Consider the following 24,934-nt stretch of genomic DNA (forward strand, 5'->3'; position numbering starts at 1 on the left):
TTTATGGTTAATGCATTTAACATTCAGGAAAAAAAATAGCCTTCAGCTGTTTAAGCTCAGATGCTATAAACTACAACTATTAGTTAAGGCTAATTTATTTATTCCACAACTACAGGGAAAATGAAGATTTTTTTTACCAACACTTTTAAATTATATAATAATATTTGCAGCATGTTATAATTATAATTTTTAATTTGTTTCATTGCCACCTTTTTGCCAAAAATGACACGTGAATAAAGGTGATCAAAAGGTTATATAGTCCCGAATATGGCAGAAATGACACAACATACTAAAAAGGTTATTAGCACCAGCATGGCAAAACTGATTTTTTGTATGCAAGATTTAAATTATTTTAAATGTATTAAAAGATAATAAAAACCAATATAAATAAACATCCCCTTGTTTTTCCCTCATAAGTACAGATATATCCAACGCTTTACTTAGCCCAAAATCGGTTAAACTTGCAATTGTAAAAAATGTGTAGTCACTAAAAAGAACTATAACATTGTATAATATTTTCAATATTATAATATTTACCATACTATGAATAGTATTGTACCGTATATACTCTTGTACAAGCCAAGTTTTTCACCTCAAAAAATATGCTGAAAAATCTCACCTCGCTTATACATGAGTCAATGAAAAAAATAAACTTACATATTCACCTTCCGGTGTCCCCGATGCTCGTTGATACTTCTCGTTGTGGGTCCTCTTCTGGATTCTCTCTGCTGTAACAGCCAGAAGAGCTGTGGCCGTGCGATCTGCTGGCCGGCGCATACTATGATGCAGTTGTTGGTAATGTCATAGTATGCAGCGGCCTGCAGATCGCATGGCCACGGCTCTGCCGGCTGTTACAAAAAAAGACCCGCAAAAAGCATCAGGAAGCGGAAGGTCAGTATGTCAGTTTATTTTTTTATGCGTGCTGGCTGGCTGTATACTTAAGGGGGCTAGCTGGCTATATAATACTGGGGGCTGGCTGTATACTACAGGGAGCTGGCAGGCTATATACTACTGGGGGCTGGTTATATACTTCTGTGGTTTTGCTGGCTATATAGTGGGGAGGCTGTGACCAATGCATTTACCACCCTTGAGTGATTAGGTTTTCCCAGTTTTTGGTGGTAAAATTAGGGGCCTCAGCTTATACTCGGGTCAGATTATACCCGAGTATATACAGTATTTCTTAATATTACTATAAATACTATTTTGTCATTCCCACATGTATAATACTCTATGTGTAATATATGTAGAATGCAATCTATACAGTTACTGTATGGGTTTGGATTTCTGGTGGAAAAAATTTTTTTGCAGGGCTTATTCTCCCATATTTGGAATTGTGACCACAACTCCTTCATTAGAAGTTCAGGTCAGGGTTCAGCTCAAACACCCCCAAACCCCACCAGTAATGCTTGTGATTGGTGCTGGAACTTGCCGACATTAACTGTTTAAAAGGTAATGAGTTAAAAGAGTATATATGACAAAATCCTGTGGATCTATAAAATAATACAGAGCAATAGCAAACTACTTCAATCTCAACTCAAACTCAATATATGACTTACTTTTCTGACACAATGGGACAGATTTACTTACCCGGTCCTGTCGCAATCCCGCGGTGAGTTGTCCGATGAGGATTCAGGTGTGCCACGATTCACTAAGATCGCGCGCCCGAGATCCTGCATCCGTCACTTCTAAGCCGAGGTCCGCCAGAGTTCACCTGCTTCTTCCCGGTGCTTGTAAGTGCATGTCTTGCGACACAATTCTAAATGTTAATTGTCCGAATCCGTCGGGTAGTCTGAATGCCCCCCGATTTCTGTCGTATGCAAGCCGGCGCCGATGCTTCAAAATCCGATCGCGGGCGCAGGGGCAATTCTCGCAAAATGGAAATTGTTGGGAAACCCGATGAAAATGCGCTCCACGGACCCTTAGTGAATGAGCCCCAATGTACCAAATGTGACCTCACTCACAATTAATGCTGGTTGTTTAAATTTGGATGATGTATTTTTACCCAAGACATCAAGAACATCAGTGCAATAACTTCTATGTTATGGATAGATGATAGATCTAATGCATTTCATAAGGCATAATGAAGTATAGATCCTCAGTTTAATAAAATGTCAATGCATACATATGAAGTGAAACCAGTACTGCTCGTTTATTACATAAATTAATATACTATAAATCTAATTTATTTTTCATATTATTGAAAAACATGTTACATACTTCTTAAAGAAAATCAAAATCAAGCATAGACAAACCAGGATCACTTAATCCAGGCACTGTGACTGTGGAAATCCTCTTAGATTTGTTATCCATGGCCTCCTTCCTAAATCAACTTTGAAAATGATGCTTATGACCCAGAAGGGCTCTGGGGGTATTAACAGAACCCTCTGTTCTGAAACCTCAAAGATTGTTACACTGTCTCCCCTACCTCCTCAGCACTTCCCCTTCCCCAATTGGAAGTGCTAACAGCATTTGAAGCTACAGCAAAGAAAAGCTCTGACAACACCTTTGGAGCCCTTTTGGCTCATAAGCATAAACGTTGATTTGAGGAGGAAGGAGGCCATGAATAACAAATAATGATATTACCACGGTCACGATGCCTTGATCTTTAAGTAAGTGTCCCCGTTTTATCATACTTGATTTTGATGGCAAATTTCCTTTAATGTATGATTAAATGTTTGACTGTATAGATAAAGATTCCTATGAATAAATTTAAAAAAATATATCCAAAGTATTAGTAGTAAGTTACATGATGGCTCTTTAGATCACTTCAAACTAAATGATTGAAGTTGAAGTTAAAATCAGCATCAACAACAACATCATCATTATCAACTCTGTCACTATCATGGATATGGATATTTAATTAGTGCATTTTTGGGATTTTATTTTCATGTTATACTGTGCTCCAAGATAGGAAGCATGGATAATAAATCAAATGAAGAATGAAAGTGTTACATATACTGATTTCACATAAGCATAAGATACGTCACTTTACTACTAAGAAAGTTAACAGTTAATTTTAATATTATAATCAAATTCCTACAGTTTACGTGCTTATAGAATTGAATTTAGAATCAGCCATGGCCACAAGCACCATGATAATATTGATAATGTATATAATTATATTTATTTTGCCAGTGATTTTATTGATATTTTATATTTTAATGTATAAGTGCATCACTTTTCTAACCTAATTAGAATACAATATATTACACATATTCAAAATGTTCTTAAATACAAAATTCTTTGAAAGAATACTGTATAGGAAAGTTAATTGTCATAATGGTGCTAGGTGTTACTCAACTATATCTATACAACTATAGATTTGGGCAAAAGGATATAATAACTATCGATACCAGTCCTACAAATCTTAACAAAATAACATTTGTAATGATGCCACATATAATCTTTATCAGGAATTATATTTGATAAAATCACATAAAATGGACTTCACTCCATAAGTTCCATCTAGATTGTATTACCATATCACATTACAAATACAGTGTACCGATATAAATAGAACATCCATCACACTGATAATTACCTTCACCCTTCACAGAAAAGCAATAGTACAGCAGTACATCAGCGGGGAAGTTAGCAAACAGACAAAGTTGTGGATCCTTAGTATTTCACTTAAGCTTCTTCTTAATTACTTACTTTGCCTATACCCACAATCTCCTATCACAATCAAATACACACATATACATATATATATATCTAGTTAGTTTCTACCACTGTGAGATTATGTAATAGCAGCTGTAGCCTCTGCCTGGAAAGACAGTAGTAAAATGGGTGTTATCCAATTATGTGGCTGTATTGTAAACTGGAGTGTGATTGGAGAGTTGCTACCACTTGACCAGGGGAAGTATAAAATCCTTGTGCATTGGGAGCACAAGGTCTTCTTTGCCTGTCAGCAGTCCAGACCACATGGTCTGAGTGGAGAGAGAGTCAGTGTGGAGCACACCTTCAGTGCTGCCACAGAAACGAATCCCAGCAATTGAGTCGGGTGACTTTAATCCAGAGCTGCAGCTTCCACAGTTTGGACACAGCTCCATCTCTATTATCCCAGCCTGCATCTACTATCAGGCTGGTGCTTTATTCCTGAGGAGCCCTCTCCATGACCACTCCAGTACCAGAATCCGAATCTGCTGTTGATCATTTAGGCCTGTTGCCTGCTACCTGTTGTTCAATAAAAAACCGTGAGATGATTTGCACAACGTTGCCTTCGTCTGATCCCTGGATACGGCTGTCTATCACCACGGGCTTCCCCATCCATTACCTAGGGACTTATCTTACAAACACTCAGGGATTGCCCCAGGGAGAAATAAGTACATCAGCCTCTCCCTCCTTATTTCTTGCATATCCCACCTGCTAGAGACCTTCCAGGCTGCTCTCCGGTCCCGATACCAAGCACTGTGACATCAGCGTGCTCTAGGCTGCAATTGCCAGCCACTCTGGTATTCTGGGTCCCGGCTGCCTCCAGGCCCCAAGAAAAAGGCTAAGGGGATGTTGTTGCATATATATATATATATATATATATATATATATATATATATATATATATATATATTTATATCAAAAGAGCTCCTCTGAGCAAAAAACAAAAATGTCCAAAAATAATTCTCTTACTGACAGAAATTCCAAAAAACTAAAATTATTCCTTTCACCAGAGAGTTACCAGTCTAGTAAGCCGCACATGGATAATGTGTGGTCTGGTATCCACAATAAGATGCCATGTAGTAGAAGGGGCAGAGATCCTCCACAGTTAAAAAGTGTTTTTATTCTGTTCACAAAAACTTTTTGCCTGTTCAGCATCTCTACACCTTCTACTGCATAAAATTCCCTAACTCCCACATTTATTAATATCAAAAATATTTTTGCTTAATGAGTAAATGTAATTGCTTGTTCCTATTGTGGGAGGGGCATATTATACACAATATGGACACATAATTGTAGGGGTGCACTAGGTCTCTTTCCCAAGAAGCTGATAATCGTAGCTTTATGTACCTGAGAAGGGCTAGGCTGACAATGTGTCATCCTTCAGTAATCTCTTTCATGGAGGATCAATATGCAATGAAATCTGCCATTTAAGTAAGGAATATAGATTTAGAAATTGGCTGTACAATGCATAATCAATTAGGATATAATTCTACACAATGGAGACAGGAGGTTATTAATTTTCCTTATTAGGTATTCTTAATTTGATGTTAGTAAAGAAAATGTCAAGGCCTATATGCAAGGTATCTTGACTTGTAATAACTTAAATAAATAGTTGAACGAAATATTTTATGCCTTTAAAATATTCCAATAACATTGAAGTGGTGGTATTTCAATCCCACCAAATTGGCCTTGCCATTAATTTAAACAATGACAATTGACAATGATATTTTGCCTTATTTTTAAACAATAGGCAAGCAGTCCGGGCTCTTGGGCGCTGGAGATTTAGTGTTCACTTTCCTGTCTGTTGTTCCAGTGTCACCATTACATCCTGCTTCTTCAATATCTTGTAAACTTTAGATTGGCAATATACACTTAATTATTCTTAAATTACATTATTATGTGATTATGATGTTTATTATGAATAAATGATCTTCCTTCAAAATACATTCTGTCCTGATCTCCCCAGTGAACTAATATCTTCCAGGCAGAATGTATATCAGAAAAGTACGTAAATTAAACAGTTACTATGCCCAATATAAGCCATGCAATCTCCCAAAAGCCTTTAGCATTACTAAAGGTGCATCTAGTCCATCAGATCCCTTACATGTTGGGTATGTGACATGGCTCATTGTTTTTCTATGTTGTGTGCATGAAAATAGATAAGTCTTATTACATGTATTATCTCAGTCGGTTTGTGTTCTTTCATTACACGTCCTATTACTCACATCATACTTTTTGCAAAACTATTTTAGATACAATTAAATTTAAAACAAAATGAGTGGGGGAGGTGTTCAAAATATACACAAAGTTGCCTCCATACAGAAAGGCAGTATATAACGAGAGAAAAAAGCTAGTATGCATTGGCATGAAATATGTACAAATTTTATTGAAATATCATTATTCACATAACATACATCAAGGAAAACCTTAAAAACAATTACAATTAAAAAGTGTGAGAACACACATTCAAGAACAACAAGTGGATCAAGACAAGGTGAGTCGATCCACATACAGCCATAAATATCTATAATCAATTCCCACTGAATATGAAAATATAGTATCTACATGCCCTAGGAAAAGCAGAGACTCCTGCAGAAGTCGGTATATGTCTGACACCAACAATACCCCAAGATAGAATGCTCAACAAGTAATAATATGGTCAAAAATAATAATGCACATGGATCACAACCTGTGTAGGTTCAGAAAACAACCAAAGGGAGGTGACAAGAGCCTAGGGAAAGGGGAAGCTGCGGTTACCAAGTAGAAAAATGGCTGGGGGCACCCCACGCGTTCCGTCGCACTCCTGCGACTTCCTCAGGGGTAAGGCACTATTTTTAAGGTTTTCCTTGATGTATGTTATGTGAATAATGATATTTCAATAAAATTTGTACATATTTTATGCCAATGCATACTAGCTTTTTTCTCTCGTTAGATACAATTAAATTAAGACACAGGTCCATGTAGTCCATCCTATACACAATGACACGAACAGTGAATCAGTTTTTACAACATTGTGGTGCTGTGAGTTTCATAGTCTTACTGCTCTTACAGTAACAAATCTGGTAGGCAGTAGAAGTATCTTTTATCTAGGCCTAGAGGACTTCTCATGTCTTGTTTATGGCCTACATTAAAAAAAAAGATAACTTGAAATATCTTTTGTAAGTTTGTACTGAGCTGTAGTGTCCTACAAACCAGGGCTTCTCTGTAGAGAACTATAGTGAACTAATTAATAAATTAATATTATTGCTTGTACTTTGAAAAGTTATACAATTTTTCAATATACTTCTTGCATCGATGCCTCGTGGTTCTCTAGATCTCTGCATCCTGTATTCTATAGAAAGCTTCTATGTTTACTTTCAGTGGACAGAAATCTGACCATGGTCACACAGGTGCACAGCTCGTTAGTATCAAAAAGCAATCAGCGTTGTGTGATATAACGAGCCATGCACCAATGTGACCATGGTCAGATTTCTGTTAAGTTTGTCCAATTTATAATTGTGGTAATATAACTAAATGTTGATATGATAATAGGCTCTGAGGCCACGACCTATGTCCATTAGATTTCTGTAAATTTGTGTTAGTCTGCGACTGTAAAAATATCTCCGAATACTGAAGTATTTTCCATATAAAATAATTTTAAGCAAAGCAAGTAATAATAGAGTTATCATATTAGTAATGATCGATACAAATAGAACTCATGATGTTTGAGAATAAAAGAATCAAACTTTACTGTTTGTTCTACTTTTTGTTATTTTTCGCTCTTTATTTCCACTGAATATAACATTAGCTTAAGAAATGGAAAGAGAGCTGTAATTCTTTTAACCCTCAGCCCTTTTTTGATTTTGCATTTCTGTTTTTTACTCTTACTGATGATCTCTGCCCTGCCATTCAAAGGTTATCAGAGATCACTATCAATAGCAGGCCTACAAGTCTGTATTAGACTGTAGGCTGCCATGGCAACCGTTCTCCACCCTCCAATGACATCATCAGGGACGGGTTATCAGCCATCCAAGATGGCATCGCAGGTCGGCAGTGGTGTTCAGTGTTGTGGTCAGTTTCAACCCCAGCAGTACCAGGTGGGTGTCAGCTGTATTAAACAGCTGACACCTGCTGTTTATGGAGAGAGCTCAGCTTGTGACCTTTCTCCATACACCCCTGCGGCACTAGAACCATATAGTATATCCTGGTATGTGAGATGGGTTAAACATATTTCATATATAAATATAATTTTTTTGTTTATATTATTAAATAAAACTTGAAAATACACAAATAAGGGGTATTTATCAGAAGTGTCTGGGAGCAGAATTGTTCTAGTTCCTCATAGCAACCAATCAGGGCCCTGCACTAATTTTTAAAACAGCTGTGGGAAAATAAAAGCTGAGCTGTAACTCAGACACTTCTGATAAATCTCAAACAAAGCTCTTAACTTGAGATGAGCAAATCATTCAAGATTTGATTCCCTGAGGCTCTCAAAAGATTTGTTTTCCAAATGGAAGCAGTCTGAACTGATTTTGCTACTTGGTCACCTAAAACATTTTTTTAAAATAAAAAGGTCTTATCTTGTTATCCACAATTTTTTAAGAAATCTAACGCTAACCCTTACCATAACCCTGCTGAAAAAAATTGTATAAAATGAATCCTATAGGATAGCACTACAGGACCAAAAACACATCAGGACCAAAATCTGTTTCTTCAAAATTTAATCAAAAAGACTTCCATGCTAAACATTTGGCAGATCCCTATGAAATCTACAAATGAACTTATAAATTTGCTCATCTATATTTTTAACATATACAAAAATGATCTAATATCCTTCATCATCAGATTTGCTTCCCTTGAGAAAGAGAAATCAAATGTTTTGCTCTTAATAAGCATAAAATAATCATTAAAATAGTGAAATACATAATTACTAAATTAATTATTAAAAATGTAATAGTTAACCGAAAAAGATAACTTTAAAAGCCTTTAAAAAGCAATACATAACGCCTATCTAGAACAAATAGAATTTAAGCGACAAACAGACACTACAAAACCTTTTTCTTCATACAATAAAATAACAAGGCAACAATGATGACATCACATTCCCTAATAATATTCAGCAAATCTATAAGTATTATATCCATTATCTCAGAAAGGTTCCTATGGCATTTCTGGCATCAGTTGTGTTTGGCTCCAGCATTAAAACTGCTGGTTAGATAACATGGATATTTTGAATGCAAACCCATCAGAACATAAAACTAAGCCATGGTTTACTAGATTCTAATTCCACATTAAAAAAAGCTATTATTACCTAGAGATGCTGCCACAGCACAGACTCCATGTGCTAGCATATATAATGAAAAACAGTACAGAACCATAAGTCTCCATATGCCAGGATATTAGCTCATGACTCTGTTGTAATATGCCACGTTTTTTTTTAAAGTTTTGTCTCTTTTTAATACTTATGTTACTCTGCAGGTGATCAGTGATATTAATTCTTTGCTTTTGTATATATTAAGTCAAAACATACTCTAAATAAAATTAAAGCATAACTGTAAAGTTATAATAATTTCATAAAATCATTATATGTTATTTACCCTTTAAAAACAAACAGACTGATAACTACTTTGTGCTGTTCACCCTTTTCTTTCCAAAGTTATGACATTTTCTGTTCTAAAAGTGTTTTAGAAGTGTTCACCTCATCAGGTGGAGACTAATATCTGTCAGTCTAAGCCCTCAAGCTGAGCCCATTTGGCTTGCCCACAGATCCCATGATGCTGTGTGTTCCCTCTAAAGTAAATCCACTGAACACTGCACAGTGCACATACAGGATATATATGGTGAGTAGCCTGGCAGCTTTCATCACATGGAGGAGCAGGGAACATGTAATAAGTGCAAGAAATCCAAGCAAACCAGTTGCATGAAATCTGTAGCCTGTGCTGTGCACTAAGAGTTAATAGCTTATCTACACAGAGCTGATACTGCCAATGACAAGGTGGGGGAATGGCTGTAGCATGAGGTGCAGAGGGGCAGAAAAAGTTTGTAAATGCATACTCGGATGGACGGACTAATAAGAAACAGGGGAGATTTTTTACATTACTATTCTGTGCCGGAGACATCTGTATCCACTGTTCTGAACAAATCGAGCTCTGCTACATACACAGATAGAGCTCTGTGAGCATGAAGCAGCAGCTCCTCCCGTCCCATGAAACCGACATATAAACAAATTATAAACAAGGTATGGACTCCAGAGCTTATTAGCACATGGAGAGGTAGCAGTAACTGCAAAACCAAGGTAATCTGAGGGGTTTAGCATAGAAACTGCTGCATATAGGTAAAAAAGACAATAAGAAAATTGTTTTACATTCTAATAGCTATTGATTTGTGGGGAAAAAACAGTACAGTAACTCTTTAAGAATCTAGTAGCTAATATCTAATTTAAAACCAAGCAGTAATTTAAAGAAATCATGCAAGACACATGAAAATTTGAATCATTAGTCTTACCCTATAAGAGGAGTTTAACACGACGCCTTGTGGATGGATCTGCTCCTCATTCCCGGGTGTCTGAGAAGTATTTGGAGTGAAGACAATTAAGTCACTTTTTGGTCGCAATGAATTGGAGCTTATTCTATACTGAGTGTGTTGGGAATACATCCAGCTCCCTCCAGTGTTGGAGCAGATCTTGTAGTTTTCTTTCAGTTCATTGACCTCATCTCTGTATTTTTGCCATCGTAAAACAGTGAAGACAATTAAAGTAATAAGGAAAATAGTAGATATGACACAGATGGCAACAACCAAGTAAATATTTTCATCAGAAAACTCCTCTCCTGTCACCTTGGTGTCTTGGTTGTCAAACTTTAATTCTTCTCCAGATTCCACCACAGACACAACAATCTGTGTCTCCGCTGTCATGAATGGTTCTCCATGATCCTGAGCTACTACATGCAATCTGTACTCATCACTATCTGAGTCTGACAATGGTCGCTTTAGAGTAATTTCTCCAGTTTGATGTGCAATGGTAAATGGAGATCTTCCAGATCCTCCAAGATCCTTCAACTTATAAAACGTCCAAGCATTGTACCCAGAATCCAGATCCACAGCCTTTACTTTGGTTATCAGGTGTCCAGGTTCTGCTGATTTTGAGGTTTTAATAGTTAATGCAGAATGAAGTGGGGTGAATGTAGGAGCATTATCATTAATATCTTCAATGAATATGTTCAGAGTAAGGTTAGAGCTGAGGGCTTGTAGACCGGCATCAGTGGCTTTTATAAGACATTGGAAATGGGCAATCTGTTCATGGTCAAATGATACTAAAGCAAAGACCTTCCCGTTCTCAGGATTAATGGAGATATAAGAAGATATAGGGATCCCATCAATTGTTTGCTCCTTTATTGAATAAGTAATGAAAGAATTCTGCCCAGTATCTGGGTCAGAGGCTGAGGCTGTATATATATGGGTCCCTGGTGGATTGTTCTCCTTTATGAATACTGTGTCTACTGACTGGATGAATCTAGGAGCATTGTCATTGACATCACTTATATCAATCTTCAAAGTTTTTCTTGAAGACAGGGATGGGGAACCTTCATCTCTTGCTACAATTGTAACTTCATATTCATCTTTCACCTCTCGATCCAGAGGTCCATTAACAGTCAAAGAAAAATCACTCATGAAAGCTGGATTTACTTTAAATGGTGAAGGATCAGAAATAAAGCAATGGACTTTCCCATTGGATCCTGAATCTTTATCATGGACACTGATGATGGCGACTGTTGTTCCCTGAGGAGAATTTTCAGGAACAGGAACTGATAGTGATGTCACCATCATCTCAGGAGGGTTGTCATTGACATCTACAACAGACACTAGAACCTTACAATGTCCAACAAGCTGAAGATCTCCATTATCTATGGCATCAACCTGAATTTCATATTTATGTCTTGTTTCAAAATCCAGATCTCCATTTACTCTAATTTCTCCTGTGTACTGGTTCAGGCTAAAAATGTTACTTGCCTCTCCAGTTACCATGTTGCTAAATTCATATATTATTTCTCCATTTCTCCCTTCATCCAGATCAGTAGCATTCAGCTTAAACACTAGTGTCCCTTTAGGAGCATTTTCAGTCACACTGCACTGGTAAAATGGCTGATCAAACACCGGAGCATTATCATTGAAATCCTCCACAGTAACAATAATATGTGTGGTACCACTCAGTCTTGGTTTCCCTCCATCATAAGCTGTAAGGGTCAGATTGTGGACAGATTGCTTCTCTCTATCCAGAGCTTTCTTCAGCACAAGCTCCAATGATTTAATTTCATTCATATATTTTTGGAAATCCAATGCAAAACAATCACTTGCACTGAGCTCATAGTTTATTATAGAATTGGTTCCAAGATCTGGATCAATTGCTGCTTTTAGCCTAAAGCGAGATCCTGCAGGTCTGACTTCTGATATGAGAAGATTATTTACACTGGATGAGAATACTGGACTATTATCATTTATATCTTCTATTTCTATATCTACACGATACATCTGCACCGGCTTATCTACAATAACCTGCAGAGGAATAATACAGAAAGGAGTCTCTGGACATAATGTCTCTCTGTCTATTGTCTCCTTAACAAACAGGATCCCATTCTGCAGATTCACCTGGAAATATTCCTTCTCATCTCTAGAGACAATATGTAACATTCTGGAATTAATCTCACCTATATCCAGTCCCAGATCCTGAGCAATTCTCCCAACAAAGGTGCCATGCTTGGATTCCTCCGGGATGATATAATGCAGCTGACTCAGGACCACATCCCATGTTATGTGTAACACAAAGAAATGGAAGATCCTGCTCCTTGCTTGGTAATCCTGTCCCTGATGCAACATTTCTTGAAATCCGTGAAAGTGAAGGTAAGAATGTATCCAAATTAGGCACTTGTGTTAATAGAGCAATGAGGAAAAAAGAGGAAAATCTGTCATGGCCGGAATCCTGCAACAAGAATTTTTTTTCAGGAGAGAGAAATGCATTTCCTATTTCCTTGTTGTGATTAGTTGGTGGGCACTGCCATCTAGTGCTCAATTTGTAATATGCACACCAGGAATGTCTTTTAATGTAAAGATTGAATATAACATTTATTTATTTATGTTTTTTCACTATAAAATTCACATTTCAGGTTTGTTAAATAACATATTAAAATTTCTTGTAACAGTTATATTTTTATGCAAGCAGTGAAAAATTTTATATTGCTCACGGACGCCTTCCCTAAACTTTTTTTATTCTTCAAAGTCTGAATTATGTTTAATCACCTTATAATTCTAACATTACTTATGTATTTATGCCTAAAATTTCATATAAGACATAAAAAGGCTTGATAAAATTTTGTATAATTTTGTAGAAGAATTATGAAGTAAAAAAAAAACACTGTAACTTACCACCAGCATAAAGGATTGTAAAGTAAGCACTATTACATGCTAGTGTGTGTTCCCTTTGGCAGGAATAGCTCTATTTAAAACTACCTTGACCTTTGTTTTTCCAAAAAAACGATTTAAAACGGGAACCTGAGGGGCTCGAGGTTCAATTAACACCTATGGAGCCTGGAGCCCCTCAGGCTAATTTGCATATTTTTAATGCAGTTTTTTTTGTAATATCAAGGGCAAATAAGAAGTTAAATGAAGAGCGTATCCTGCCAGAGGGGACACGTACCAGTATATCAGTGTGCTTGGTTTACAATCCTTCATCCTAGTGGTAGATGTCTTTTAAATGTACATTATACACTGTATAAAAAATATTAATTACTGAATAGCTGATTTGTTTTTTTATGACCCACAAAAAGTAAATAAAAAACTTTTCATTAATTTAGTCTTTACACTAAAACTGCCCTTCCCCAGTAGACTTGTTCTAAAAATATAAACATTAAGGTTCTTGCAAGTCAGCAAAGAAGAAATAACTTTATACATGGATTTTAATGATCAAAAGATTGTACAATTTAAAAGAAGCTCTATATTAAGGTATTTCTTAAATAACATATTTGCAGTCCTTGAAAAAGCCAGAATACGAAAAGCGTGTCTGAGTGGATTTGCACTGGTAGAGGTGGCCGACCTTTGATAGTAGCAGGTCAGTAACTCTTTCTCATGCAGACCATATGTTGATGGATTTTGGGAGGTATAAACCTATTTCCTGTGTCCCTTTTTAAGCCGACAATGTGTATTCAAATCATTTATCTTTTGTCTGTCTTTTTTCCATCTTCTACTTTTTCCTTGTGTTATTTTTTTTTTAGATCTATTTTTGCAACATTTATTAACCCCTTAAGGACGGAGGGTTTTTCGCCTCATTTCTCGCTCTCCAACTTCAAAAATCCATAACTTTTTCATTTTTCCGTGTACAGACCTGTGTGAGGGCTTATTTTGTGCGTAACAAATTTTACTTTCCCGTAATGTTATTTATTTTAACATGCCATGTACTGCAAAGCTGAAAAAAAATTCCAAATGTGGAAAAATTGAAAAAAAACCGCACGTGCGTCACGTTCTTGTGGGCTCAGTTTTTACGACTTTCACTCTTCGCTCCAAATAACATGCCTACTTTATTCTTTGGTTCGGTGCGATCGCGGTGATACCAAATTTATACAGGTTTTATTGTGTTTTAATACATTTTCAAAAATTAAACGAATGTGTACAAAAAAGAAAAAAAATTTTTTGCCATCTTCTGACGCTAATAACTTTTTCATACTTTGGCGCACGGAGATGTGTGAGGGGTCATTTTTTGCGAAATGAGGCGACGTTTTCATTGCTACCATTTTGAGGTCTGTACGACATTTTGATCATTTTTATTTCATTTTTTATGTTATGTAAAAAGGTGTAAAAGTCGCATTTCGGACATTTGGGCGCCATTTCCCGCCTCGGAGGTCACCGCCGGCCGTAACCGTTTTTATATTTTGATAGATCGGGCATTTTGGGACGCGGCGATACCTAATATGTCTGTGATTTTTACTGTTTGTTATGTTTTATATCCGTTCTAGGGAAAGGGGGGTGATTTGAACTTTTAATATTTTATTAATTTTTTTTATTTTTTAAACTTTTTTTAAACTTTTTTTTTTCACTATCTTTTAGACCATCTAGGGTACATTAACCCTAGATAGTCAGATCGCTGCTACCATATACTGCAATACTTCTGTATTGCAATATATGGCATTTTTGCAGCACATTCATTACAATGAGCCACTGGCTCATTGTAACGAATATGCAGCTGCCAGATAGCCTCGTGTCAAAAGAAGACACGAGGCTACCATGGCAACTGATCGCCGCCCCCCGATGACGTTCGGGGGCGTGGCGATCGAAAAAAAGATGGCGGCGCCCACGCGCCGCCGTCTTTTAAACGCCGCCGGCGACTTTGCCGGCGGCGTTTAGGGGGTTAATAGCCGCGATCGGTGCAAGCACCGACCGCGGTTATTAGCGGTGGGGGTTTTGTGCAAAATGCAAAAACCCCCACCTTTGTATGAAGAGGACTCAGCCCGTGAGCCCTCTTCATACATCCCTTATACCTCTGCGCCGTAGAGCTACGGCGCAGAGCGTTAAGGGGTTAAAAATGTCTCAAAAATTTTGCACAGATATCTCAAGTCACTTCTTTCCATTTTCTAAGGTTCCCTTAAGTATGGTTTAATCTGGAGCCTTTTGTACCCAAGTTTGTGCCTTTTGTACACAAATTTGCGACATTTAGCAAATTTAGGAATAAAAGATAAATGTGTCTTACAGACGGTAAACTGATGTTCGACTTCAGTGCACTTATCAAAAAGTCCCCAAAAAGGTGCAAAAATTGCAATGCACCCAAAAAGTCTCGAAAAACACTGAAAAGAAGGAAGAAAAATCAAAATAAATGACCCGTCATGTGTTGATTTGATTTGGTGGGACTTTAATTTTTAGTCTCACTATTTATGTATTTACTATTAGAGATATTTAGGAGAATTGTAACCTCATCCTCACAACTTGTAGTATGGTTTTAATGTGTCTGATGTCTTATGTGTTTTAATTTATTGTGTAGCATCTCTGTAATGCTACATTTTTCATTAATTTTGTATCAATAATAAGATCTGGAGACTTAAAGAGACAGCAGTCTTTATATATTGCAGTATTATCCCCTTTCATTTCCATTGATGTTAATATAGTTACTTGCAAAATATTTAACTTAAATTATATAAACCAAGAGAAAAAAACATATTATTTATGTTCTATGGGGAATGTGTGTTGGTTTTTTGAGATTACATCTTAAAGAAAGTTAGTAAGTAAATTATTAACAACTATAAAGCCTAAAATTTCCCCAAAGAAAGTTTTCCTTTTGTCCCACAAATAAGAAGCCCCTGTATCATGATAATAACAAAAAAAAGTTATAGCACTTAGAAAAGACTGAAGAAAAATAGGCCCATTATGGTCCAAAATTGAAAGGTTGATGATTCCTTATTATTTTTACACACATTTTTATTGACTTCTTAATGTATTGCAAAATGTATTCACTTTCTAGTAAAAGAATAAAATGGATAAAAGGAATGTTCAGTAGGTCAGACACTTATCTTCTGAAAGTAAAGTTAGTAAACAAAATGGTATAATCACACATTTGGCAGATATCCTTTCCTTTATCATGTCTCTGCAATGTTTCTCTTAATGGCGATCTATGTACCTTGTTATAAAACTTTCCAATACTCATGCCCAGATTTTGACATTTGGTCATTATGACTTTTTAATTAGTATTAGTTTGTAGACATAAATAGGTTATTAATAATAATAGGTAAAACAGCCACATGACTATTTATATCCCTATAATTTAATCACTTACACATTTCTTTATTCGATCACCCCCCTAGATTTTGTTAACTAGTTTCATTACATTTCATTCAGACACATTGTTATATATTCATTTAAAGTGGAGATAACTCTATGCACAGGAAGTACAGTAAATATGACATTTAGTATATGTTCTATCTTCCTAAATGCCAATGTGATCATGGCCAACTCCTGCTGGATCCATTAACAAATATTCTCTATGGGAACCTCCACTCTCTTCTTTATTTAATATCTTTACTAATGTTTTATATACGATAATTTGATTTATTAACATAAAATATCTTAAACTGTCAAAAGGAAGGCTTACAATAGACTGATACGTAAAAAAAAACATAAATACACCTTTTTTAAAAATACCCCAAAAGGTCAATTTTTGAAGGTATAAAAATTAAATTATAATACTGGAATGTGATCATAATAAATTACTGATAGATATTTATGATATTTTAGTTATGACGCCAGGGACTAAACAAACATTTTAAGGCATAAATATCAAATGATGCCAAATGACTTCAAGATCTTTTTTTCTTTAATACCTGTCCTCAACATTTTTACAACATCTTCAACTAAGAGTTGTAAAGATACATATACTTTGTGTCATAAACAGCGTTGATATAAAATGATGAGTAAATAGTTTACATAAAAACTATTACAAATAAAAAAAATAGTAAATACAAACCAAGTAAGAAATGCCGAACTGCATTACCACAATACATCAATACATACATAGAGTACATCTAACATTTTAGTACTGCAAACCCAAATGGTGAAAATCACCTAATCACTGAATCAAACAACCAATAATTTATATTCAGTATCATGTAATGAATTAATTTGCTTCCTATCCTTACTATGGACCAAACAGGATGTTCAAGCTTAGCATACACCAAAAATTATGTTAATTGTTTGTTGTGCAGATTCATTAAATCATAATTTAAATCATAAATCTATAAGCTTATATGTTTTAATGTGACTTTCTACATCACGAGTGTCAAACACAAGGCCCGCGGCCCGGCTCACTGTGCTGTGCTCCATGATACATGAAGATGCAGACATGGACTTCAACCTTTGGTGAAATCCAGACATAACCAAACACACCAGAATGATTCCATGTGTATATTATATACACACATATACATATTATATATAACTATTTAGTATAGAACCACAAGGGCTTTTACAATTGCATGAGAGTCAACCTTCATCTATATTGGTATTATTACACGAAGGTCATACTGCCTCCATCTTTGGCCATTTTTGGGGGTATTTTAAACTTCAAATTTTTTATGGTACTGACACAGATTCTTTAAAGATGTTGGTATTTATTTAGACAAAAGTAGCTTCAGATATACATGACAAAATCAAATTTAATCCACTGATTTCCTGATTTTCACATTGTTTTCGTTTATAATCCACTTATTAAATTATACTTTAGTTATTGGGACAATAAAGAACCATCACATACAACTTCTTTGTGTCTTTCATATTCTTAAACTTCTACCGAGAGCCGCTGTATAAAAACAACCTGTGAGCACTTGGAGAAGATGGCAAACACTTAAAGTGGTTGCCTGGGATCCACAATTAATGGCTTAGCTTGATATAAAATATATATAGCTTGATATAAATATAATATAAGAGTGTAAAGGGTTATGTCAGTAATTAAAATAAAATCCTAAATGAGATGAGCTACACATGTTGACCATATGTAGTGGGTGTCATCTGTGTTCTGCAGCATATATTACCCAAAATAGAAAAGAATTCTTTTCTATCTGCTTACAGTTCACATTCTATATCAATGGCAACCTCAAGTTGGGCTTTCTCTGTGCCTTAAACACTACCCTTTACCACCTGCCAAATTGCGCAGTGATGGAACGATGATAACAGCATGATACATTGCAAGGAAATTGTGGTACAGTGTATTTATTATACATGTAGACAAAACACATAATTCAAAATCCACTGCTTTTGCAACTTTTTAAACGAATTATAAAGAGAATAATAAAAAAGCTATAATAGTAAGCTATACACATTATGTAATTTATTCAAATATACTTTTGTTTGCAAACAAAATTCTAAAAATTATGACGTTTAAAAAACAGCAAAAATTTCCACTCTTACCATATAGGCGGAATTTAATATGGCCCCTTGTGGATGGATCTGCTCCTCATTCCCGGGTGTCTGAGAAGTATTTGGAGTGAAGACAATTAAGTCACTTTTTGGTCGCAATGAATTGGAGCTTATTCTATACTGAGTGTGTTGGGAATACATCCAGCTCCCTCCAGTGTTGGAGCAGATCTTGTAGTTTTCTTTCAGTTCATTGACCTCATCTCTGTATTTTTGCCACCGTAAAACAGCAAAGACAATTAAAGTAATGAGAAAAATAGTAGATATGACACAGATGGCAACAACCAAGTAAATATTTTCATCAGCAAAATCTATGCCAGTCACCTTGGTTTCTTGGTTATCAAATTTTAATTCTTCTCCAGATTCCACCACAGACACAACAATCTGTGTCTCCGCTGTCATGAATGGTTCTCCATGATCCTGAGCTACTACATGCAATCTGTACTCATCACTATCTGAATCTGAAAATGACCGCTTTAGAGTAATTTCTCCAGTTTGATGGGCAATGGTAAATGGAGATCTTCCAGATCCTCCAAGATCCTTCAACTTATAGAATGTCCAAGCATTGTACCCAGAATCCACATCCACAGCCTTTACTTTGGTTATCAGGTCTCCAGGTTCTGCAGATTTTGAGGTTTTAATAGTTAATGCAGAATGAAGTGGGGTGAATGTAGGAGCATTATCATTAATATCTTCAATGAATATGTTCACAGTAAGGTTAGAGCTGAGGGCTTGTAGACCGGCATCAGTGGCTTTTATAAGACATTGGAAATGTGCAATCTGTTCATGGTCAAATGAAACTAAAGCAAAGACCTTCCCGTTCTCAGGATTAATGGAGATATAAGAAGATATAGGGATCCCATCAACTGTTTGCTCTCTAATTGAGTAAGTGATAAAAGAATTCTGCCCAGTATCTGGGTCAGAGGCTGAGGCTGTATATATATGGGTCCCTGGTGGATTGTTCTCCTTGATGAATACTGTGTCTATTGACTGGATGAATCTAGGAGCATTGTCATTGACGTCACTTATATCAATAATTAAAGTTTTTGTTGTAGACAGGGATGGGGAACCTTCATCTCTTGCTATAATTGTTACTTCATATTCTTCTTTCACCTCTCGATCCAAAGGTCCATTTACAGTCAAAGAAAAATCACTCATGAAAGCTGGATTTATTTTAAATGGTGAAGGTTCAGAAATAAAGCAATGGACTTTCCCATTGGATCCTGAATCTTTATCATGGACACTGATGATGGCGACTGTTGTCCCCTGAGGAGAATTTTCAGTAACAGGAACTGATAGTGATGTCACCATCATCTCAGGAGGGTTGTCATTGACATCTACAACAGACACTAGAACCTTACAATGTCCAACAAGCTGAAGATCACCATTATCTATGGCTTCAACCTGAATTTCATACATATTGTTTTGTTCAAAATCCAGGTCTCCATTTACTCTAATTTCTCCTGTGTACTGGTTTAAATTAAAAATGTTACTTGCCTCCTGAGTGAACTTTTTAGTAAATTTATACATAATTTCTCCATTTCTCCCTTCATCCAGATCTGTAGCATTCAGCTTAAACACTAATGTCCCTTTAGGAGCATTTTCAGTCACACTGCACTGGTAAAATGGCTGATCAAACACTGGAGCATTATCATTGAAATCCTCCACAGTAACAATAATATGTGTGGTACCACTCAGTCTTGGTTTCCCTCCATCATAAGCTGTAAGGGTCAGATTGTGGACAGATTGCTTCTCTCTGTCCAGAGCTTTCTTCAGCACAAGCTCCAATGATTTGATTTCATTCATATATTTTTGGAAATCCAATGCAAAAGAATCACTTGCACTGAGCTCATAGTTTATTATAGAATTGGTTCCAAGATCTGGATCTACAGCTCCTTCCAGTCTAAACCGAGATCCTGCAGGTCTGACTTCTGATATAAGAAGATCATTTACACTGGAGGAGAATACTGGACTATTATCATTTATATCTTCTATTTCTACATCTACACGATACATCTGCACCGGCTTATCTACAATAACCTGCAGAGGAATAATACAGAAGGGAGTATTTGGACACAGCACTTCTCTGTCTATTGTCTCCTTAACAAACAGGATCCCATTCTGCAGATTCACCTGGAAATATTCCTTCTCATCTCTAGAGACAATATGTAACATTCTGGAATTAATCTCACCTATATCCAGTCCAAGATCCTGAGCAATTCTCCCAACAAAGGTGCCATGCTTGGATTCCTCCGGGATGATATAATGCAGCTGACTCAGGACCACATCCCATGTTATGTGTAACACAAAGAAATGGAAGATCCTGCTCCTTGCTTGGTAATCCTGTCTGTGATTGACCATTTCATAGAATCAGTGAAGGTAAAAATAAGAATTTATCCAAATAAGGTACTGATGATGCTGATGAAGAATGAGGAAGATTGAAAAAAATCTATCATGGCCGGAATCCTGCAGCGAGAATCTCATTTCAGGAGAGAGAAATGCATTTCCTATTTCCTTGTTGCGATTAGTTGGTGAGGACTGCCATCTAGTGCTCGATTTGTAATATGCACACCAGGTATGTCTTATTTTTGCTGTTTAAATAAATAGAATTCATAGTCAAATAAAATATTTGTTATATGTAGATTTTTTAAATATAATAAAATATTTTAGGATAGGTTTAAATTTGCTTTCTTAAAAGTGTATGATATGTTTAATTACCTTCCAAAGCAATATAACATTTTAGATAAATTAAGTTATAAACAAACAATAGGTTTGCGTAACTACACATTTTTATAAAACAGCGATAATTTAGCCCCCAAATTATTTTAATTCACATAGAATTTTAAACATGTGTGCACAGTATTTTGTATTGCTCCCCCTTATCTACTCTCACTAAACAACTATAATAGTTTAAATTTTATTGTCCAGAAGCCTGTTCAGCAATTGATGTCAATGTATGTTTGTATTTATCTCAACTCACAGGCTAAAGCATTTCAGGGTGAACACATCAAAAGTTAAATTGAAAACAAAGTAATGGATTTTCAGTTTTTTTTTTATTGCCACTAAAAAGTTGTAAGAAAAGTTTAACAGTATGAAATGCATAATCCAAAATAGCACCCAGAAAACTTACGATTTATCATAGAAATAACACTCCCTTATATAACCACATTCCCATATATATTTTTATTGCACTTATGCAACAACAATGCTAAAGTAATAACTTTTTTTTTAATATGGCCTTAAATAGAAAATTGCAATACAGGGGGTCCCCTACTTAAGAACACCCGATTTACAGGTGACCCCTAGTCACAAACAGACCACTGGAGGATTGGTAATTTACTGTACTTTGGTCTTTGGCTACAATAAACAACTGTAACAGTTATCACCGGTGTCTGTAATGAAGCTTTAATGATAAACCTGGTTCGTATGACAACCCAACATTTTTTAAATCCAATTGTCACAGGGACCAAACAAAATTGTCTGGGGTTACAATTATAAAATATACAGTTCCGACTTACATACAAATTCTACTTAAGAACAAACCTATAGAACCTATCTTGTACGTACCTCAGGGACTGTCTGTAATACCTTTTTTAAAACAAATATTATAGTTTTTTTTTTCATGTCATGTCAAATCTATTTTTAACACAAATAATTACAGTAAGGAGTAAAACAAAAAATGTAGCCAGTGAATTGTTTTATCTTATGCCTTTATGGTTTCATATCCCCTACAACCAAAAATGAAACTACTGTATTAAAAAGTTTCTTCCAACTTTCTTCCTTTCTTTCTGCTTTGTATAATGTTGAATATCTCTTACTTACTCCTATCACTTGTACTTGTTGTTTAGACTCTTTAGATTGTCTAAATTTAGGAGCTTCTACTTTAGCTTGTGACTCCAGTATTCATTTCTAAAGTCTAAACAATGCTACCTACTAGTCACTTAGACCTTAGACATAGTCACTTGGCCCATGAAGGCAGTACTACTGAAGTACTATTGGATTAAAGCACAACTGTAAAGTGTTTTTTCACACAAATCAATAGCTCTCGGGATGTAGAAAAACTTTGCCTATCATCCTGATTACCTATATCCTGTAGTTTCTTTGCTATCCTCTTCAGTTTAGCATGGCTCTTGCAGTAGGTCCTCTTCGGGCTTCGCTTGTCTCTATTATGAACCATTAATGTATAAACAAGATACAGAGTGAAAGAGGGGAGAGGCCGCTGCTCCCTTCTCACAGAGGAGGAAGGAGGGGGGGATCATGTGACAGTGCTCTTTGTGTGTATTGGAGAATTGAATGTGTTCAGTGCTGTGGATACAGATGTCTCCTGCACAGAATAGGCACAAGATCTATGCTGTCCCCTAGAAGTCCCTCCATTCCAGAGACAGAACTTTCTCCGTCTTTATTTTCACCTCATGCTGCAGCCCTTCCCCCACCTTCCACTCTGCAGTATCAGCTCTGTGCAGATAAAATATTAAGCCTTAGTGCTTGCACAACACAGGCTATAGACTGAATGTAACTGGTTTACTTATGATTCCTACTACTTATTACATGTCCCATTCTCCTCCATAAAAACTACCATATATATACGGTATGTATACAGGGCAGTGTTGAGTAGATTTATTTCTGTAAATTTCACTGGATTTGCTGCTAAATTATTTAATGAGAGAACACAAGGCATTATGGTATCTGTGGGCATAGTGGATTGAACTGTATCTGCTTCAGAGCAGACACAGGAAGAAATTAGTCTATGTCCCACTTCACCACTGGTAAGAAAGATTTTTTTCAAACCCATTCGGAACAGAAATTGTCATTACTTTGGAAATAAAAGGCTGATCTGTACAATATGGGCATCGTTTTGTTTGGTTCTAAAGAAGGAATCACATAATGATAATTTGGTAAAATCATAATAACTTTTGGAGTTATCTTTTAAGTCAAAGATCTTCTCTAAATCATGTTCGCTTATATAGAAATTATATTGTCAAACATTAATTTAAAAAGTCATATATATTCTCAGGGAGTTAATATTTATCACCGTCCTTTATTGGGATTAATCTAGAGCATCTATCTCCTCCACAAATCAGTCTGCATTAAGTACCTTACACTAAGAGACTGAATCCAGTGATTATACAAAACCTCCATTTGTTTGAAGGAAAAATACAAAGCAAATTACTGAATGATAGTAAATAATAGTAAAGGAATTGAAAAATATTTTTAAGCACTTAATATTTAGTGAAAACATGTTGTCATCACACTCTCAGATGTCTCTTGTAAAAGCCCAAATCCTTTAGTATGATGTAGGAACTATGCTTCATTTGGGGAAATTGGCAGATCAAATTTCTGTTTTTGGTTATTTTTTAGTCATTTTATGTTATTTTATGGCTGACATGAGCATATTTCAAACATCCCCTGAGACATCTTATAATCTATCATGGATGAGATTATTAAGGCATCAATAATCATAAATATGGCCCCTTTAAAGTACTCTGCCATTTTCATTTTAGTAAGATTTGAGGTCATCTTTTTATGTTCTAATTCTAAAGTCATAAAATATAGTTAATGACATTTTTTTTATATAAATATTGATACTAAAGGATTGAAATTTTAAATGCAACACAGGTAAATAAATTGTGAAAAGTATGGTGTATACCTTAATATTTAAATATAATAGATGACTGATAAATTATCACTGAAAATATTGTTATTTTAGCTATAAAACAAGGGATTGGACAAACATTGAAAGCCCTAAATAATAATAAACTAGAAAATAATAAATTATAAATGATTTAAATCTATCATTTAAAAATATTCATTCTTATTTTATATGTCTTTTACATTTATACAAAATGTTTTATATATCAAAGCCGTGCAGTGAATTTTTTTTTTTAATTTATGCTCAAACTCAATAGGAAAACTCAATCCTGGTTTAGGTGCACTGCCCACTTAACCGATTTCTTGCCATTTGAACTCTTTCAATCAACTATGATCTTTTTAAACTACTTCCTGACTGCCCATTTCATATATAAGGCAGGTGGTTTGGGACCCTAAAGACAAATATCAGGTCCACTGCTGTCTTACTTGCTGCTTCTGTATTATCCTGCCCTCATACACAGAGCTCTATGTACTATGCAAAGAGAGGATGGTGTCTAACCCACCATAGCTCAGACAGTGACAAATAAAAAAATAAGGCCTTCAAATGTCTATTCTGAATTTTCAAAAATACATACCATATAAAAAAGCATACATTCATAAAATGTACCCAAAAAGGGTTTCACCCTCCTGCCACTAGCATCACTCAATATAAAACATAGTTACAGTTAAAAAAAAGACATTTAAATTTGCAGCATAAAATACCGAGGGC

General features: G+C 35.6%; 1 protein-coding gene and 1 long non-coding RNA gene across 12 annotated transcripts in view; one reads left to right on the plus strand and one right to left on the minus strand.

Moving 5' to 3' along the window:
- Positions 1 to 24,934, minus strand: part of LOC140126356 (protocadherin alpha-C2-like) — a 217,662-nt gene that overhangs the window by 124,013 nt on the left and 68,715 nt on the right. Inside the window, exon 1 of one of the 9 annotated variants that reach the window (XM_072145742.1) lies at positions 18,571 to 20,762. The exons of 7 other annotated variants lie outside the window; for them this stretch is intronic. In XM_072145742.1, the coding sequence (XP_072001843.1) occupies positions 18,571 to 20,751 (2,181 nt within the window). In that variant the 5' untranslated portion in view covers positions 20,752 to 20,762. Of the gene's footprint in view, positions 1 to 10,140; positions 12,333 to 18,570; positions 20,763 to 24,934 lie in introns of those variants that run through there. One more of the 9 variants, XM_072145741.1, reaches the window with a different exon arrangement.
- LOC140126358 (uncharacterized) overlaps positions 11,833 to 24,934 on the plus strand; it is a 69,133-nt gene continuing 56,031 nt past the window's right edge. For 2 of the 3 annotated variants that reach the window (XR_011854819.1, XR_011854820.1), the window contains exon 1: positions 11,833 to 12,531. This is a non-coding gene — a long non-coding RNA (uncharacterized lncRNA). Of the gene's footprint in view, positions 12,532 to 20,245; positions 21,152 to 24,934 lie in introns of those variants that run through there. The other variant, XR_011854821.1, reaches the window with a different exon arrangement.

This window comes from Engystomops pustulosus, chromosome 4, assembly GCF_040894005.1.
Source record: "Engystomops pustulosus chromosome 4, aEngPut4.maternal, whole genome shotgun sequence".
In the NCBI taxonomy this organism is placed as follows: domain Eukaryota; kingdom Metazoa; phylum Chordata; class Amphibia; order Anura; family Leptodactylidae; genus Engystomops; species Engystomops pustulosus.